Source organism: Ammospiza nelsoni, chromosome 8, assembly GCF_027579445.1.
Source record: "Ammospiza nelsoni isolate bAmmNel1 chromosome 8, bAmmNel1.pri, whole genome shotgun sequence".
NCBI lineage: Eukaryota > Metazoa > Chordata > Aves > Passeriformes > Passerellidae > Ammospiza > Ammospiza nelsoni.
The window spans coordinates 9777604-9798645 of record NC_080640.1 but is presented as its reverse complement, the minus strand read 5'-3'; the positions used below and the strand labels follow the sequence as shown (position 1 = coordinate 9798645).

Below are 21042 nucleotides of genomic sequence, written 5' to 3'. Positions count from 1 at the left end.
CATCTTTTACACAGCCAGCAATGTTAGAGTCTGGAATCAGACTGAGAAATAACTGACTGCCTGTGGTCACAATTTAGCGTTTTAATATTGATGAGCAAAAACCTGTCTTTGGATGATATCAGACTGAAAGTAGAGAGAACTCTTTGCTCTCTTCAGATGGCATATAAACTTGTAGGGGTGGTAGAGACTAATTTTAAATTAATGTTAAATAGCTTTCTAATAGATAACATCTTCATCAGAACTCCTAGACTTTGCAGAAGGAGGATAATGCACTTTGATTTGAGCAGGGCAAATAATGATGGACCCTGCTGACTTTGGTAATTTGTGAATTTGATTTTGCCTCCTACACTGGCCTGCCTGGTATATCAGGAGGTATTGGTGGGTGAAAAGAAAAATTAAAATACTCTAAAAGTCACTTTTCTGTTAAACCAGTGAAATTAAGTCAAACTTTGTATTGTGTTTAACTACACTTTTCTATTTGGAATGGAATAATTACATCTCATGCTTTGGCTTTGGTAGTTGGTAGCAATGATCAGGAGGGGTTCTCTTCTCTCCTGCAGTTCTGCTAAGAGTGGTTCCCTTCCACCCCCATCACCTTTCTGTTCCCATTCCCATTTTTCTAGGGCATCAGCCTTTAGCCAGAGCATATTAAACATTAGGGATGTAGGGACTGTAGAAGGGATTTGTTGTCTCTCAGATGATGGTCAGTGACACAAGTTTTAATTTGTACAAACCTACAAGCTTTGATTTAGGAAGAAGGTGCCCCCAGACCAGATGAATGATGGCTGTGGGATTTTGTTCTTGTTTCCTCTGCAGCAGGGATCATGAGATCTCTTTTGGGGTGTCTTGTTGGACCAGTCACTTTGTGCTGTTACTCTCTGCTTGTGGTGTGCAACTGAAGGTTAAACACTTTATCTGCAGCCTTTCGTTTTACTCTACAGCTATCAGGAGAACCGGTTTGCTTTCTGATAAGAGATTAGATTAAACACCAACAGCTCCTTTCACCTAAAAATCTGTTGTACAGTTAAAAAGTTGTCACAGAGGTTGGCTGACATCTGGAAAACTTGTATATAGTAAGTACAAAGTGTGGTACAGGCATCTTCTGACTCAGGGCTATTTCAGACCAGGAGCCACTGTTGAAATGTCTGAATGCAGTGTTTAATCTCTGTCTACAACTGCCCCTCTGCAGCATGTCTGCTATCTCCCATACAATTTGAAATTGATTTCATATTATCATCTTTGTTATTCTCACTGCAAGATTAATATCATGTGGTGTATTACATTTAATTAATGTATTTTTTTAAAGTGACATCAAGTTTAATTTTTTTTAAAGTATTATTAATTTTAGCTGTACTTCTTGCTTTCAGTTAGTTAAAAATGACACCTGGTATCTTTGTATGCAAACTGGCAAATTTTTTTTGCTAGAAGATCCCTCAGTGAATTAAGCACATGGCATTCTATGAGGTGACATGTGCCCATATCAAACATGTTCTTTAGTAGGTGACTGCTCATTGTGTGCCAAGTTGAGTCAAATCAAAATCTAAGAACATTTATACAAGTTGGACCATCTGAAATACTTACTAGTGCCATGTTGTTTGTAGCAGGTTCCTGCAATTTTCTGTTGTGTGCTGAAGCTCACATATATTGTTGATAATGATCTTATGGGATTTTGCTGTGCACAGCTCTTATAAGTCAAATGTATGTTTTTAACATTATCTGTGGAAGTTTTGTCTAGTGAACAGATTTTTAAATTGATCTGATGCTTTTGGTTTACTTAAAAGAAAGCAGCTGATCCTGATAGCAAATTAGCTTGGTGAGCTAAGTTTCACATTAATAATGACCTTTCATCTAAGGATAGAGAATTTGAAGGATTATTTTAACTAAGGGAGTGAAAGGAAGAGGTGTGGTAAATCTCAGAAGAAGAGAGCATTTATCACTCTGTTTAAAAAGCACTAGTAGGACTTTGAATTAGGAATTTGTATTTCTTATATTATTCAGCTTACCAGTTCTTTTTTCTCTTGATTTTGAAATACTTAAAAAAGAGATGTAGAGACCTCTTCATGTGGTCTTTCTAAAAAATATTGTTTTGTTAACATAGTTTCCTGCTTTGTTTTCTGTCTTCTTTTCTCTTTTTTTTTTTTTTTTTTTGGAGGGGGACATTGGTAGACACCTGCTTTTCCTTTGAATAATATTTTTGAAGTACCCTTAATAAAGAATTAATTTAAACCATCTATTTCGCATCCCTTTTATTGTATCAGTTTAGTCTAATATTTCAGGATTTGCATGCTGCCAAGGATTTTTAATTCACTTCTGTGTAAATGAAGCAGCTAATCCTGAGAGAGACGTAGTCACTCCAGTGAAGGGATTATGAATTCTGTGCTTAGGTTGCTTCAACCCTGAGAGCTGGCATCTGCTCATGGGTGTTAATACTGTGCTGGTGAGAAAATGGTCCTGAGACAAGGCGTCTGTGAAACCTGAATCCCAAGAGTAGCTGTTTCTGACAGAAGTTGAACTAAAGCAAGTGACTTTTCAGTGACTTGCTTAGGCCTGGTGTGAGTTTAGGGCTTGGTCAGGCTTTGCAATCTTATTTTTAGAAGTACCACTGAATAAGGCAGTTGAGTTTACAAGGGTTTTCATAACAGGCTCTCTAAGAAAACAAGTTGAAAGGCGTTTTGCTTGTTGCCTTTCCTGCTGGTATCTGCTTTTCACTTGTGGTTATCAAACTGTCACGTACATGAACATCCAGTGCAGCGTTTTCTGAGTCATTACCTGCGAGGGGCTGGTTCAGAGCAGCTGCTGAGGTACAGCTTCAGTGCCAGAAGTACAACTGCAAATGGTCCTGGTGACAGTCTGAGCTGATCATGATCAGTGGTTACCTTCTTTGCCTTATTCCCTAGACCTGGCCTGACAGCCCATCAGCAGATACCCAGTGCTGTTCCATCTCAGAAGGCAGTAGCTGAGCTGGAATGATGGAGATGAGTGCAAGCACTGTGAAGCAACTCCAGATAGAGGTATCAGCTGGGTAACCCTGAGCTCAGGGAGCTGTAAGTGAGGTGATTTGGTGGTTCAGTGCACTAGGTGTGGTCTGGAGCAACTTGTGACTGTTTCTGTGGTAAAACAGTTTGTCACTTGGTTTTCATGTTAGCCCACTGGCCCCTGGAGGCAAATGTTAACATTGTACTGGTGCATTCCTGTCAAAAAGAAAAGTTAACTTGGATGCACTGGGCAGAGGGAAGAGCTGTATCCTGTTTTGTGAAGGTGGGTCTAGGATCTGGCTTGTCCAGCATGTGAAGATGAAAGCTGCTAAGGGTTTCACACTGTCATGCATTCACAGTGAGGTGTGTGTACACACTCCAAGGAGGAAAAGGTAGCTGAGCCTTGTTGACAGAAGACTGAGAGGCTGTAAATAAATTCTGATTTGAAATGAGAAGGTGGCTCATGTTGCCTGTATCAGTTGGGCTCAGGACAAGAGCAGTGTGAGAGATGCTGCTGATGCAGCTGCAGCTGAAATCTTACTAGTTTGTCCTCAGGAATAATTGTATTTAGTGCTGTGATGTGTAAAACAATCATGAGGAATGTGGTACACACAGGATGTGTCTTCTGTTATGCCTTTGTGTGCCTTTCCTATGGAGAAGAAAGATAACTAGTAAAGAAACAGCGATAAAGTTCTATTAAGAAATGCTACTTATGACAAGGAGAAATTACTGGGAGCTGCTATTTATGCCTCCTTTCTCCTCATGATAATGTCATGAGGATCGCCAACGTGTGTCATTCTCTTCTTTATGGTACATTTTGACTCTCTCTAGTGGCTGCCTTGTTTCATTTTTCTGAAATGCCACATTGCTGGTAGGAAGAGAGCCATGTACATACAGCCTGTGCTCACAATCTGGAACTGGCACAGCAATGTTGTATTGCTAAGCAACAGTTGGCATCACGCTGTCTACTTCCCTGTTCTTCCTTTTCTCCTGAAAAATCCAGATCAGCATCTAGCGCATGTTTTAGGTAGTGAAAAGAATAATAGGTTTATATCTTACTTTGTGTGAAGTTTGTTGTTCATTCTTTAATAAAATATTAAATAGCAATTCAGAGAAATACAGTCAGGGTGTGCTTTGTTCATCCCTAGGATGGCAAATCCTAGTGATCTTGGAGCCTTGCAATAGAATGTTTTTTGTGTGAAGTGAGGCCAGTTTTTTATTCAACCAGCAATGCCTGATCTCACAAATACAGCATGAAATAGCTAAATTATGTACAAATCTGTGTCTTTTTACTAGTGGACTGTAGGATCAGAATAGGTCTTTATTCTCTTTAGTGTGTGTATGCATTGCAGGATTTAACAGGAAAAGATGAAGATTTGTGCACTGCAGTGCAGTATTGATAGCCTTGGATTTTAAATGCCTTCTTCTGATTAAATGAAGACTTTCTTTGCTGCTTCTATAAAACTTAATTTTATACTTGTTTAGAATCTGTCACTTCAAAAAATAGAACTCAACACCCAATTGAAAATACTATTAGTTAAGCAATGGTGTGTAGCTACCTGTTGTGACTTTTGTTTAGTTGTTGATGGTACTAAGAAAAAATTGTTGCCAAGATTGTCAGATAATTATCAGATATGCACTGAAAACTCATCCTGTTTTTTTCGTGACTTGGAAGATGTAGATGATTTTTGTTCTATATTAAGGGGTTTGTGGGTTTTGGATTTTTTTCAGTTGCAGTTTTATGGGGGAGCTAACATTTTTTGGTTTTTTGTTTTACTTTCACTGCTCTTGTGACTTCTCTGTTTTAGAACTACAGTGAAATCATTCAGCATTCTTTCCAGTTTCAAGTTCTTATTATCTACATCCCCAACTGTTTGGTGATGTTGGGGTATTTATTTTGACCAGGTTCAGGAAAGAGATATTATGTTACTTGCTTTGGTGAAAGTTTTTCTCTGTTTAGCAGACACTCTACATTTACTTCTTCCTTTGCTGTGCTCCAGTTTGTATAAGTGCTCATGCATAGCCACTAATATAGCTTTCCCTTAATGAGCAGTTAGACTGTACATATTAAGACCCCTTCATCTTCTAAAATTCTTCTGGTTATTCATTCTACCATTTGTTAAATTCTGTGTTTCCTTTCTATATGTTGTTCTGGTACTTCAATTTGCAGAACAAAGGTGTTGTGCCATGGGTGGTCATAAAAGCAAGTGTAAACCAGCAAATTTTTGCAAGGAACTGATTGTGTGAATTAATTGTGTGTTCACAAGCTCCCCTGGTGTGAAGTCCAAACCTGCACAGACACCTTTTCTGATTGAAGGGATGAGGCACAGGTGGAATTTCTTTGTACAGTTTGGCAGTTGGCTTTTCAGTGCAGTTCAAGGCCTTGCTACCTGCAGGAGAGGCTAAATGCCCCGGCACCCATCAACAATATCTTTGAGCAGTTGGTTTTGGTCTTTAGAACTTGTTAGATGGTAAAGGTTGGAGCTAAAGGGAGCTTCAGATGGGAAATTTTCAAGGTGCAAGTTTCTCAAGATTTTTGTTCCCTGACAGAAAGACATATCAACTGGGGACCATCAGCCCAGCAATATTCAGAAATACTTTTACATGCACTACTGTCCAGATTTTTGTAGACTTCCTCCAGACTTTTCCTTCAGTATCACTCAAAAACTTGAGAATTCTGGGGTTTTTCCTATCACCTGTTGAAGGTTTTCTTGCTGTTGGAGGATGGTAAAGCTGTGGGGTTTTTTTTCCCCTGCAGAGGAAATTGTTTTGCCAGGACCTGAGTTGTATGATGCATGCCCAGGTTCTGGTAATATGGTTCATGACACTGAATGATACTGTCTGTAATTTAAAAAAGTTCTTTTGGGACATCTGGAAAATGATAGTATGTTTTGATGATAGAAAGATCAGGATAGAAGGACTTTTACAACAGGACAATAAGCTTTGCTTGCTTATGATATTATGCAGAACTTCAGAATTATACTTAATATGCACAAGCTACTTCTGCATGGCTGACTTCAGCATTGGAAATCTATGATTCTCCTGTTTTGGGATGATACCTCCCATTTCACCATTTGAAATTTTGAAGTGTAGGGTGAGAGATAACAGAAGAATCAGAAGTCACACCTTGTTCTGTGTGTTTGTGTGATTCTCACAGCATGTTAACACCTGTTTTCTACCCGTAGGAAATCTGTCCAGTCTAAGTCGTCTTGGCCTGAGGTACAATAGGCTGTCAGCAATTCCCAAGTCTTTAGCAAAATGCAGTGAACTTGATGAGCTGAACTTGGAGAACAACAACATTTCTACTTTACCAGAGGTGAGGAGTAGAGGGAGTGGACTGGGGAGGGGATGCTGCTGGAGAGCATCCATATTTTGTAAAGGGCGTGGAACAAGGGAAATTATTTCATCTTGCCTCTTAACTCTGAGGAATACCCTTTGTTTTAACCTAAAAGTAATGTGAATTATGTCAATTGTGTAAATATTAGGTATATTTAATCAGTATAGAAAGACTAATGCCATACAACCTGAGTCAAAACTGGGAGCAGCACATGTGTTGTATTTGCTGTGCTGTATCTTTAGAAAACCTTAAGTAATGAGTTCAGATTCCCACCCTTCAAGCCAGGTAAGTGTTTCTCGGTGGTTCTGCTTTGTGAAGCATTACTGCCTGGAAGTAATTGTTCAGATGACAGAAGAAATATCTGATGTGATTGCTTCTTATTTTGGATATTTATTCAATTTCTTTAGAACCTTTTAAGATGAAGACTTCATGACACAACATAAAGTTTATAGTCTCTTCTGTTTTAATGATGGTCAAACTGCTTTCCTAAGCTGTCATCCCCATGACCCCAAGTTGTCTAAATTACTAGTGTAAAATTATGTTAAAGGTAATCTAAATATGTATGTGGCAAACTATAAATAGAAGAAAACAAAATGCATTAGGAATTAGGCAAAGTATTTACAGTAACAAAGGCCAGTAAGTAACTAATTTTCCTCAGATAAATTTCTGAGCTCATCAATGGTAGACTGAAACAGAGAATTCAATAAATGTTTGTGCAAGACTATAATTTAGGAAAATGCTAGAGTGAAAGCCACCAGGCTGCTTTTAGGATGAGAGCTAAGCTAGCCCACCCCACCCAGACGTGTTACAAAAGCAGCTGCAGTGTAATTACAAAAAGCTAATGTGAGGGATGATTACTTGCTTTAAAACACGTTCAGTCATAATACAACCCTCTTTGTAGCTGTGCTGCCTTCTTCAGGTATATTTGCCCACAATACGTTAACACTTAATTTTGCAGAAGTGTATAGTTTATACTGTAATCTGTTTAAAATAAAACATGTTATGCTATAAGACAAAGAACTGTATTTGTAGAAGAAATTTCTGAATTTCAAAACATAGCTGAAGCTGCTGACACAATGCCAAAATAAATATTTTATCTTAAAAGGATGGGCTGAAAGAAAGCAACCCTGCCACAGCTCTCATAGTTGTAAGAGCATTGTTCTCTTTGTATTGCCAAAGCTCTCTTGCTTCCCTTCAAATGCATTTAATTACTCTAGGCTATTAGAGTGAATTAGCTAACATATTTTAGATATTTTTTTGGTATACAAGCAGCCTTCAAAACCAGCTTTCTGAAATGCCAAGATCCATCTGAAACAATAAACTGTCTTAGAGCTCAGGGACTGCCTAACCCTAGGACTAATATCTGTTATTTAAAGTATAGGGAGAAACAATATTTCCTAACCAAAGATTATACTAATTAATGATTGGGTTAGATTGATACTGATTTGAAGATCCATTATTTTATCTGTAGTGGGGAAAATGCTTCACTGATATTTGCTGACATGCCCCCACTGTCTAAATTTTTAGCCAGGGCACATTGGTAAGTCCCCTTTAGATCCTATTTTATTTACAATAATGTTAATAAACTATTTATAAAAGTAGCCAAAGCTTTGCTGGTGAAACAGTAAAGCCATGTTCTTAAAGCATTTACCATGAATATGGAACTCAAATTGCAATCCAGAAATACTGACATTAGGAATATGGTTGGAATAATTATCTTGTTACTGCTCATTCCTGATTGCAGATGTTGCATTATTTATGGTATGTAATGCCATGCATAAATCTCCAATTTCTGTATTACTTAAGCAAATAGGGCTGGATTCAAGTTGGTGTAGTAATAAGCAAAGGTGACACTTCAGCAGTAATTTAGATCTCATTATCCATCTCCACAGTTCCAGCAATGTGCTTGGCACGTAACTAACAGAGATATGGGCTGCTGGGATTTTGGAATCTAATTAGATTGTCAAAAGAAATGAAACTCTGGATTCAATGGAGAGCCCTTGCTATCCAGTTTACCTACAGGCTTCTTGCTTTTTATTTTTTAAGGGGAAAAAAATAGAGCAGTAACTACTTAGGAATATTTTAGAAAAAGGAAAAAACAATGGAATTTTCCAACCCATCCTATTCTTTTTCTCTGTCTGATTATCTGAAACTATTATGGTGTAATTATAAGACACTGACAAGTTGTGATCACAGTATGGATGTTTATGAAGTTACCTAAGATTTGAACTGGAATTATCAAGTGCCTCTTTTGGGAGCCATTGTGTGGGGTTGATATTCCTTTGGGCCCCATTTTGATGTGGGTGAGTTGCTGGAGCCAAAAATGCTGCTGGGGATGGGATGGACATGCTGCCCCTGTGCTCCTGAAGCAACATGTCATTAGAGAAATTGCTTTCAGAGGAGAAAAGAGTTACCAAACCCCCCAAACCTGTGCTTTTAAATGTGGTCTGTTTGCTTTTTTGGTATCTGTCAGCATGCAGGGAGCAAGGGGGAAATAAGGTAGTGGCTGGTGACTGTGAGCAGAGGTTGTTGCTGGTGGAAGTTTTATCAAATTTAACACTGGTTTGTGTGTTGCAACACTTCTTCAGGGGATGGACTTGAGGGGGGAAAAACATTTCTAATTAGACCCATAAGGGAAAAGAGATGCATTCAAATAAATCTGTCCTAAGTTCTTGGGTGGTTTTCTTCTTTCTACAGGGTCTTTTATCCAGCCTTGTCAAACTGACTAGTTTAACATTGGCCAGGAACTGCTTCCAGTCCTATCCTGTGGGTGGCCCGTCCCAGTTCTCCACAATCTACTCTCTCAATATGGAGCACAACCGCATCAATAAAATCCCCTTTGGAATTTTCTCCAGAGCTAAAGTATTAAGTAAGCTGAACATGAAGGTGAGGCACAGAAACATGCTACTGTGTAAAATCAATGAGGAGCACTGTTTGCTGCTCCATGAAGTCTGGCAGACTTAATAATGTAAGGAATGAATTTATCATGCTGAAGTGGATGTTGCTGCTATCACATATATAAATAATTCTGTATTAGTGTAAAACTGTGCTATCAAGATGTTACTAATTTTCTTTATGTTTTGTTAGTTAAGATTTTGTCACATTTGCTTGAGTTTAAACAATGAAAATAAGAAAGCTGACTGCAAAGTTCTTAAATATCCACATGGGACGCAAGCATGTAGATTAGTTTATTTCTCCCTCAGACACTGTTACAGTTTACATTTTAAACAGAACTATGTAAAATACTTTTTTTTAATATAGTCTTTCAAAACCTGAGTCTAGAGACTTTTGGCTGTAGTTGAAGAGCGCAGCAAAAGAATTTTTAAGTGTGCTAATACAGTTAAAGTAGGGAAAAAAGATGATATTTTTCTATTAATAGATTTATTTCAAGAAATGCTTGAGCAGTAGCTAAGCTCAGCTACTGTTGTAGAATTCAGTTTGAGACAAATGAATCCTCAATTTGCATTGTCCAGTTTTTTCACATACCCATTTGTAACTTTGCCAGTTTACCACAACTTTGTGTGACCGTTTTTTGAAAGATTTTGTGGTGTCTGGTCTAAATCAAATATTTAAAAAATATTTTGAGCAGTAACATGTTCAGAGTAATTTCAGATGCTTTTACTCTGAGACATTAAAGGATATGGGGTTTTTTTTGGTTCCTTTTTTTTAGTTGTAGGTTTGTTGGCTTTTTTCCCCTCAGCAGGGTTTGGGTTGTGGGTTCTGGTGGGATTTTTTTAGTGATGATGTTTATTTTCTTGATTGCTTTGTTTGGATTTTTTTAAACTCCATATATTTTTAGGATTCAAACATTTGCTGATAGTGCCTTTGTAAGTTACAGTGAACTTTCTCTTCTTTTTTGGAACCCACCATCAATTGTATTCAGCAGGAATAGGACAAACAATGTTTTAACCATAGTGTGAGATCTTGAGAATTTTGTGCTTTTTGTTTTTCCACTTCAGTTCATATTAGTAACAGAGTCAATTCTGTAACTCTAGATTGGTACCACTAATATTTGGTGGAATTAAAAAAAAATTGGCCAATTACCAACATTTTGTTCTTCTGATTTTATTATCAACTATGTTATTATGAAGTATTTCTGTTAGCAGTTGGTTTAATCTGTCAGATGCCTTCCCAGCCTCTGGCAAGAGCAGACCCTAAATGTTTGATATGTTAAATCACAGGACAATCAGCTGACGTCTCTGCCCTTGGACTTTGGGACTTGGACAAGTATGGTAGAACTGAACTTAGCAACGAACCAGCTCACAAAAATCCCTGAGGATGTCTCTGGGCTTGTTTCTCTTGAGGTGAGAAGAGTATAAGTTAACAGCTAAGTGAATACTTGCAACATAGGGATTCTCTACTTCAGGTTTAAGTAATATTACTTTTGGGTAAAATAAAGCTACATAAATTTGTATATCTGTGCTGTTTAATCCCCTGTTGCATCTGTTTGTGGCTGTTGTCAATGGCTTTTGAATGTTCTTTAGGCTCTTGATGAGTGTGCACAGACCACTACCTACAGCTATATTTTTAGCCAGGTAGAAAGAAAATTTTTCTCAACAGGAATCAGTGTTGTAAATGCAGTGTTGCTGAACTTGGTTCAATTCCTGGAGAACAGCATGGAAGCAGCAGGGATCAGAAAAACATAATGAAATGTTTGACAGCCAGGGGTGGTTTGAGTGTAGCTCTGTGAACCTCGTAGGCAGCCAGGTGGGAATTTTCAGCCTTTGAGGGAGAAGAACTCATAGGTTAAAAGCATAAACTAAACCTGCTCTGTCCCCTCATCCTGTTTCTCAGGGTACCATCAGCAGAGACAAATTATTGCCTTGGAGGGACAGAAAGACAGAGGTACTTGTTTGAGCAGTTGAGGGGACTTTTTAGGCTCTGTGAGTTGCTGGGAAAAATCTGTTAAAGAACTATAACAAATTACATATTTGAAATTGCAAATTTCTAATGTGACTTCTTCTGTGAATATTTAATTATTCCTGTAGTGTGAGGCTAAATTTATGACAGAGTAAGAGTTACTTAATAGCCCAGTTCCCTTTTAAGTGAAGGCTGTGGTTGATGTGATTGGGAAATTAGTAACCTCTAACAACTGGGTTTGCTGGTGGTCTGTCAGCTGCTGAAGCTGGAGAGCTGCTTGGTTTGCTGACCTGTTACCACTGTGTTTCTCTGTAATTAAAAAATCAAACACAAAGAGCTGTTGGGGCGGTGTTTACACAAAAGTGAAGGTTCCCACAGCAGTGCTAAGTCAGCTGCATTGCACGTAGGTAATATTGTCTGTTCCTGCCTTTGTTTCTTGATAGGCAATTAAAATATTCCTGTTCTCACTGCTCCGTGCATGTGCAGTGCATAAAGGATGGTCACTGAAATGCTGCTTGTGCTAATCCTCAGGCATTGGCTTTCTTTCACTTTGATTTTCACTTTGATTCCCACCATGCCTTTGTTTTGTTCCTGTCTGTGGTGTTTGCATGTTCCATGAAGCCAGTGAGAGCTGGGATTATTGGTAGAACAAAGGAACTCTCAACCTTGGCTGGTTCTGTGTGGCTGGCACGAGGGTCCACACTGGCTGCTCTTTCACATCCTCATGTCTCAATGTGCCTCCTTAAAGAGCTAGATAACAGCATTATTTAATCAGTAATTAATTACCTGACTACTCACGGTGCTGTTATGAGGCTTGATTACTTCCAAGAACTGCAGGGTTTCTCTGGAGGAAAAATGGTGTATTAGTGTAACCCCTGTTAACTTGCCTGTGAAATAATGAATAACTGTTACCTCTGTTAACTCTGCTAACCCTGCAAATAAGGATACACTTCTTGAACCTGAGGCATTTATAATTCAGCTCAGAAATGAAGAGAAAAACAAGAGGACATCACTGTAGTAGGCATGGGTGTGTGATAGCAGCCCATTTTGGAAAGCCTGTGCTCTGCTTAGGTGCTCCCATCTGTGTCTTTATTTGCTGCTGCTCCCAGCCAGAGAGACACAGGGAGAAGAAGAAGTACTAAGCTTTTTAAGGAAGATTTGGCAAGCACAGCAAATAATGTAAAACATGATTATGAGATAGCTATAAGGAAGCAAAACAAAATGGTAGGCAAATTCAGGAAGAAATTGTTTTTCTTTGGTCATTTGAAGAAATAAGGTTTCTATTGTATTTGCTTTACATTTATTATTATGTATAATAATATTTGAAAGAAGTATATCCTAAATGTATGTATTTGTATCATTAAAGACTTGAAAAAAATTATGTTAAATCACTGACTTGTTTTATTTTTTTGAAATGTTCAACTACTTCCTTAATGTAAATGTAGACTAATATTGGACTTCATTACTTGAAAATATTAAAAAAAAGAGTATTTTAATCTGTTATTTACTTATTTTGTTGCTGAAGTTCTGTGTTTGGTGTTTCTTTTTTGAGGTTCTTATCTTGTCAAACAATCTCCTAAAGAAACTTCCCCATGGAATTGGAAATCTACGGAAACTCCGAGAGTTAGACCTAGAGGAAAACAAACTGGAATCCTTGCCAAATGAAATAGCTTACCTCAAGGATCTGCAGGTGAAACAATAATTGGTCAAGATAACATCCTTTATTTACACCATGCTGATTTAATTGCAGCTTTTTGGATGAGTGGAAACTATTTGAGACTGGACATAGAATCAGAAGTTGAGTCTTGTGCAACTTCACGCACAATTATTCCCCATTAACTGTTCCCCAGCTTCATTAGTGAATACTGAACAAAAAATTTGTGAAGGTTTTAACTGTTGTACCATGAGCATGATACTACCCCAGGAATTATTTCAGTCGTGCTCATGAAATCTTCTATGTTTAGGCATTTGTTTTATTAGGCATCTTTTTATTTTTACATTCAGTGATGCTTCAGAGAGACTTAAAGTGTTGATGAATGATTGTAATTTTTCTTGCTCAAATTCAGGAGAGTAGAACCCATTCATTTGTCAGCCACATATCTTGTTATTTGCTGTCATTCCAAGCAAAAATCATTAATTCAATTTGTAAAAATGTGTTTTTCCCTTAGAAATTGGTTCTGACTAACAATCAGCTGACCACCCTTCCCAGAGGAATTGGTCACCTTACCAATCTGACGCACCTTGGGCTCGGAGAGAACCTTCTCACACACCTTCCTGAGGAAATTGGTAAGATCCTCTTGTCTAGTTTGGTGCAGTGTATCTGGGCAAAGGACATATCATAGCCAGCTATTTTGCCCAGCACTAAAAGCCACAAAATTAATTTGAAACTTCTAGATATGTGCAGCCTGATGTGAAGGATGTGCCACAGGAACAGCATTAGAGTGATGTGCAGATGAAGAAGGCATGGTTTGTCTCTTGCATCATCTTTGGTGAGGAGCCATTACAGCTGCTCATCTCAATGTGAGAAAAAACTAAAATAAGCTAAACCCAGAGCTTTTTAATTTATAAGCTAGTGGAGAGAGTTTGCTGTGGAAACAAACCGTGGAATTAAAATCAGTAAGAACATGTTAAATACCATTGAAGGAGTACAGTTTGGTTATTAAAGCTGGAAGTCTTCACAGATGACAGCTTATTGTCAGGTGTGGCTGTTTCATGTATCATGCTATCAACTGTTTTCTTCTATAACTTCTCCTTTTGGTTGATTTACTATGCCATGAGTCCTGCCCACTGCTTTCGCTTGTGAAAGATTAAATAGTCTCTTAGGTTATAGGAGATGTTTATGGTATATAAGATTGGAAAGTGGGGAATATTTTGGGGAGGACTTCTATGATTTTGAAAGGAGAAATGGAAGTCTTAAAAAGAAATTACTCTGTTTTCCAGCTTCTGGTTAATCTGTATTGCAGTATGTGTAGAGGCAAACTGTAAAATTTTAATTCAGGAAAAAATTTTCCCACTTGTTAGTTCCATTTAATAAATTCATAAGTTAATCTTTCTGTGCAGAGAAGTCACACTCTTCTGCTTTTTTACTGTGACACATGGCAGTTATGGTTTCAGGTCTTTAATATATGGTTTCTAATTACCTAAAAGGAATTACATAAATACTTTTAAAGAGAGACTAGATCCTGTATGGCATAAGTATTTCCTAGGTTCTTTTGACTAGATAGCTGTTCCATGTTGCCTGCACTTGCATAGCTCATGCATGGCTATGGTGAATTCCCTTTCAGTTCTCTTATTCTCTATATTTGCAGTTCATTTATTATCTAAAGGAGATGCCCCAATGTATATTTTTACAGGGAAATTAAAGCAAATTGGTTCTTGCTTAGGTACTGGTGAACAGAACTTGCTGTGCTTGAGAACAGGAGTCTCACTGACTCAAGGTTCTGTATAGGGAAGAGTCTTCAAGTGGACTCAGAGCCTCTGTCTAAAAGTTAGAAACTGCATGAATCAAAAAGACACTACTACTACTTACTATTTTATTTTAACCAGGTACACTGGAGAATCTGGAAGAACTGTATTTGAATGACAACCCCAATCTGCACAGCCTTCCCTTTGAGCTGGCTCTTTGCAGCAAACTGTCAATAATGAGTATTGAGAACTGCCCACTCAGCCACCTTCCACCTCAGATTGTTGCAGGAGGACCCTCCTTCATCATCCAGTTCCTAAAAATGCAGGGACCATATCGTGCCATGGTCTGATGCTCATCGACTTGTCCAATACACTGTACAAAATACAAACTGCATTAATGTTGTAATTGTCTGTATATGTATATATAATATAATATATGTGGTTTATATTATATTATATATATATAAATATATAAATAATATAAAAAGGCAAATTTAAGACTGCATTGTGTTTCTGCTAATAGAGGAATCATAGCCATTTAGATTTTTTTTTTTTAATTCTGTAAAAATGCTTGTCTAAGTTTTCTTTGCTGAACTTGATGGAAGTTGTCTGAATAATCTGAAAATGCCAGTTCATTTAAAGCAATTGCCAATGAACTCAAAGTTTAAATTTAAGGGACAAAACCAGTTTTGCTTAGATTTACTTTCAGTTAAGAGAAATGTATAACCTTTATATAATGAACTTTTCTGTTTTGCTCCCCCCCACCTCCCCCCCTTTTTTTTTTGTGTCAAAACCTGAAAGGGTCACGTCCCCTGAGGTTGGTATTTTCTTTTAACTTATTTTGAGATTTGAAGCAAATGGTGTTTTTATATTGTTTACAGTCAGAGTAAATCACTGGATTTTGTTTTATTCTGATTTGCTCTGTTTTAATCAATCATATCTAGAGTTTATATGCCTCTGCTGATGAATTTTTATCAACCAGTTTGTATACTAAAAACATACTCATCAGAACAACTGGCAGGTGAAAAGGATGCAGTCAAAACAAAAAGAAAAGAAAAAAAAAAAGCTTGAATTCCTTTAAATCTTGCTTCCCTGAGTTATCAGTTGCAGGCATAACATATCTGAACTGAGCCTTTTGCAGTTGGTCTTTTCTAGCACAAGTAAACCTTTTCAGATTGGTAAAAATGTGGAGTATCCTCAGTGAAGAGCGGTTTTCATTGTGTGAAGTAACAAGTCCATGAGGTCTAACAGTACAGTTAAGTGACAAGGAAATAATATATATGTACATTTTTATTACAATGTTGAGTCATAAACTACAACAGGCAATTTTAAGGATTCCTTATAGACCTTGTACAATAAATGAATGTGTCTTACTTTTAAACACTGCAATATATGTAAGTTTTAAGGTTGGTTAACAATGTACTATGGTTTTATATCTTGACTTGCCTTGTACCTCCTTCCATTATGGAACTTCTGTGTCCAAGCACAATATCTTCACACTGTGCTGTTTTGCTGCTGAACTAAATGCACTTTTCCCCACAGCTGGGGCACTTGCTTCAAAATATTCAGTTCAGTATCTTGATTATTCTTTTTTAACTTCATCCTATCTGTTTCAGTATTAAACCGATCTATTAAAAAAGAGGCACCTTTTTCATTTGTGCAGAGATGTTGGTAGCTCAAGAGAAACACTGTAAGTAGTGGACATTCAGTTTTACCATGAATTTCTTGGCTATTTAGAAGGCAGAAGATGCTTCAAGGAGAGTTTCACTATTGCTGCACTTGCAGCTGTCCTTGTTCAGGAGGGTAAGAACTTGAGGCAGTCACGTTCCATGGTTACCCAAGAACTGTTCTGTTTATACTCACTGGAATTGCTGCTGGGGTAGTGTGACTTACAGGGCTGTACCTTTTGCACAAAATCAAATCAATGGATGCCATGGGAAATCTGTTTCACATGCAGAAGTTTGGGAATATTATTTCTGGCTTTCAGGTGTGCTTATTTAGACATATTTCCTCAATCTACTTGCATTTTGTTTTGTTGTATGTCTTTTCATTAACAAGGAGTAAGTTTTAAATGGAAGGCAGGTGGAGATATAAAACCTTAGAGGGCTTAAACATGCTGTAAAACTATTGTAGATGTCACTGGATTTTTACTAAGTAATGTTCTACTCTTTCTCACACACTCTCTGTCGTTCCCCCCCTTCCCCTTTTTTTTTTTTTCTACATCTACTGTAGCTTTTCAGTTTAGACTTTAGTTTATAAAAGGCTAGTTTACAGTTCTGCCTGAGTTAATCTTTCTCAGCACTAAGGTGTTAAAATATGAAGATGCTGAAATGCTTAGTATCAAGACTGTAATTGAAATTCTGAATATACTGCAAAGTCCGTGTTTGTGCCCTCAGGTCCCGAGGGGGGAAACTGGTTTGGTTAATATGGTTCCTTAAAGCAAAAGTGGCGACCCCTTGTGTTTCCAAACGTCTTGGTCTCATTCCCTGTCTGCTCCTCAATCCCGTTTTTATAAGAGTTCAAGGGATTGAATTTGTTTAGTTTGTAAATATGTTGATTATTCACCTTGTTAAGGTACATGGTTAATGACTGTATGATTGGAGCTGGCCCTCTCTCACATAAATTCCTGTGGAGAAGTTGGCTACCAAAATAGTGCTCGTCACACTCACTTAAAAACAAGCTATTCTTTTCAGTACACTTATAGGAATAAATAAAGCTATGTTTTGATTAATTACTATATTAAAACCAGGATATTTTTGTCAAACTGTTTTTGTACTAGTATGGTTGTTGCAATGCCAGATAATCCTGAGTCCTGTTTTAGGAGTTTAATTTTATACACTTTGAGGTGAATGCTTGTTTTTTCAGTGTCTCAAGGGAGATTTGAGTAAGAGCAGTGTGAGAGAAGTTCTGGTGTAGGAGAAATCAAGTCAGAAGAATCTGAAAAGATCTTTAAAATGATCTGGAAGTTTAAAGCATTAAATATCTGGTACAGATTGGGAATACATGTATATAAATCCATATAAGTACAATACATGGATTTATATCCAGATCTATACATAGATCCATATAAACCCAACCATTTTGATCATTCAAAATAGTCTTACCTCCTGAAATAACAGACTTTTGCATTTCCCAGGATGCTGGATTGTTAACTAGTGCAGATTCTAGGTGATTTTATTGCCTGGTGACATTCAGTTGAACACACATACTGGCTTGCACATGTTTAAGAATTTTATTTGCCCATATCAGTTGAAGTATGAACGAAAAGAACTTCATTCTGACAACTGTATGCATACATAAATACAAAAATGTATTTGTGTATCTATACATGTATGAAAGCATAGACACGGTGAAGAAATAAATTATTTACAGCATTTTTGAAAATAAGATTGAGTAACAAGTGATTTCCAGATACTTGTATTAAGTGTTTATTCTCTTTGCTATACTGAGGGAAATAATTTAAAACTATTATTGAAAAATATGAGTATTTGGATGAAAATCATGACCTTGATTACTTGTCCATAGCCAAAATATCAATTTTTTATGTGTCTGTGCCTGTGTACATACATACTCATGACTCATAGACACTATCCTGAATCATGCCTTGATTTAGCAAGCTAAATTATTATAAATTATTTAGTATTATGGAGGTCTGGAAAGGTATAAAGCAGATCAGAGATTTGCGAAACCATGAAAAGAAGGAACAGTTGCTGTTGTGACTCATGTTGGTCACATATTGCATTTTAATTTACTAAATAGGAAATTTTTTTGTAATTTTTTGCAAAGATTTTTTAGCATTAACCTTTTAAAGTTTTGTATCTTGCTGTCCCATATTCAAGTTTGGTGCTTGGATTGTCTCCCTGGTTATTGTTAAACCCATTGTGTCACCTGGAAATCAAGAGTCATCTTCAATCCACAGAGATTGAGAAATCTCTTTTATTTAACAATTAGAAAAGCTTTGAGAGGTTATTTCCCCCCTGCCCCCCCTTATTTTTTACCCAAAAATAAATTAAACTTCTAAATCAGCACAAATCCATATCAGGAGACTTTTTATATCTGGATGCAACAAAGAATTTTCCTGTCAGTGAAACACCTCATTTTTATCAAAAGAAATGCCAAAATAGCTTCTAGTTAGAAACATGTAGTTGGTGGTAATTTGCACAACACAAACTTCAAGGCACAGTAAGGATGATTACAAACAAATTATAGGATCTACAAATGGATTTGTTTTCTCATTAGCAAATATCAAAAAATTGTGTTTATTATTATTCTGATTTAGATCTTAACCAGGACTGCACAGGACCTTTGCTGTGGAAAAATATCAGACCACACTAATTTTGTGGTTAAAAGCTAAGTGAGAGTGTAAACAGTCTACAAAAATGTACTTTTAATCTGAATTATTGTAATGTTGTTATGTCTATATAAAAGATTGCCTTGCTTTTTTATAAGAGTGATTCTGTATCAATGCATTCATTATAAATAGTATATTTGTAAATAAGCTGCCACTGAGTCTTTTCAAAGTTTTCTAGTATTTCTAGTCTGATATTAACCTGGATGTAAGTCTACTTTTGCAGCACCTCAAATTATTAAGAACTGTGTTCTCTTTATATACTTATCACTCTTCAAAAGATCTCAAAATATTGATTTTCATGTAGAACAATTACAGGAAACTTCAAAAGTTGGGTGATAGTAACTTCTTTACTCAGAGTCATTTAGAGTGGAGACCTTCTGTACAGCAAATATTGGTAAAAACTTTTATATTCATTTTGTTATGTTTTAGTAGGGCATGTAGTAAAAAAATTCCACAGCTTTCTCTCTGATGGGGAAAATAAATCTTGGATTTTAGTGCAAAATGCATTTCAGCAGCAACAAAATTAAAGTTAAGTATAGAATTGTGATGCCTAAAAGACAGACAGCAGCATTTAATCTTCAGGTTTAATAACAGACAGTATTGCCAAGCTGCCATGGCACTGATTAAACTGATATCTTCCAGCTCTGTCAAGCTCATTGCACAGACTGCTTCAAGAAAGTCTTGCTTACATTGTGCCCTACAAACAAACAAAAATCCAGTGTCCTTGGAAGTCAGAATAGAAAGCCCTCAGGAGTTTGGGCATGAGGAAAGAGGCAGAGGACTGCAGCTGGTTCCTTAAAAAAGCTGGAACCAGCTCTCACAGTGTGCAGCAGTCACTTGTGCAATAATGAGTGCTCCTGTCATTCCATCAGGTCCCTGCTGATTAAAATCAGTAGAGACTGATCAAAACACCTAAATTTTGGTCTTTGAGGTGAGTCAGTCCCTGTAACCATAAGTGATCTGACAGTGTGAGAACAAGCCAGTCTCCTCAGCAGCTGGCACTCCTGTGCTGTCTGACAGGGCTGTGCAGATGTGCACATCAGGGTGTGCAGCTCCTCTGCTGCACTGCTCAGAGCTCACCAACCACTGCTGGAAGGGCTGGCAGAAAGGAAACAGCATCACTGCATTTAGTAGCCTTGATAGATGAAGCAAATTTGCAGAAGAAACTTTATTTTTCCTTTTTCTTTCTTTTTTTTTTTTTTTTTATTTTACATCTCTATGTATTTCTGGCCTCTGCAACATCCTGTGTCTAATAATTCTACAATATAATTATGTGCTGGGTGAAAAAGTACTTCTTTTTGTTTGTTTTGAACCATGCCACCTTATTTCATTTGGTAACTCCTAGTTCTTGTAGAACTAGAAATTTATGAACAGTTTTTTTTCCTGTTCATCTGCTTTTTACCACTCTTGAAGGTTTTGGGTTTATGTCTTAGGTTGCCAAAGACAAACCAAGACAGTTTATTTTCATAAATGGCAGCATTTTTTCTCCAAGTCATGGAGTTCTAGTTTTTTAACTTCTCTTCAAACTAAACCTCTTCTATTCTCTGATAATTTCTGCTGCCTTTCTCTGTGGTTTTCTAGTCCCAGCTCTGAGTCTTTTTCCTGGTTCATAGCCTTTAGCAACCTCTTTTGTTCTTTGTGTACTTCTTCTGTGAAATAAAAGTACAGTTCTGTTATGAAAATTAAAGTTGAGTGGCTGTAACTCAAAATTAAAGTTGAGTGGCTGTAATACAAAGTTTAGTACTAAGCTTTGGTGAGGAATAATCCCACTAGGCAAGGATCAGGTTAGGATTTATACTTCAGATGCAGGCCACCCTTTACTGTAGTTAATTGTTTCCTCTGATTAGCTGTAACTGTCTTCCATCATCTCTTGCAAACAGGTATAAAAACCAGAATTAATATGAATTTTTTCATAGTGTGCTGATTTAAATAATGCCAGGATGTAAATACTACCTTCATGCTAGTAAGAGTTCATTGTTTTGGAAGATGTGGCTTTTGAATATTTCAGCTGACCTTTTTAAACTGTCAAAGCACAACATTTTCTGAAAATACTGGGAAATTTCTGATATTGCCTTTTTTTTTTTGAAAGAGACTGCACTGGTTGTGTTTTATTT

At 37.0% G+C, this 21042-nt stretch overlaps 1 protein-coding gene across 5 annotated transcripts in view; it reads left to right on the top strand.

The window, feature by feature from the left end:
* The window catches only part of SHOC2 (SHOC2 leucine rich repeat scaffold protein), a 64692-nt gene extending 44077 nt beyond the window's left edge, over window positions 1-20615 (top strand). For all 5 annotated transcript variants that reach the window (XM_059476865.1, XM_059476863.1, XM_059476866.1 and 2 more), the window contains 6 exons: window positions 6161-6291; window positions 9010-9198; window positions 10494-10616; window positions 12725-12862; window positions 13341-13458; window positions 14719-20615. In XM_059476865.1, coding sequence (XP_059332848.1) covers window positions 6161-6291; window positions 9010-9198; window positions 10494-10616; window positions 12725-12862; window positions 13341-13458; window positions 14719-14927 — 908 coding nt within the window. In that variant the 3' untranslated portion in view covers window positions 14928-20615. The remainder of the gene's footprint in view (window positions 1-6160; window positions 6292-9009; window positions 9199-10493; window positions 10617-12724; window positions 12863-13340; window positions 13459-14718) is intronic.
* The last annotated feature ends 427 nt before the right edge of the window (window positions 20616-21042 follow it).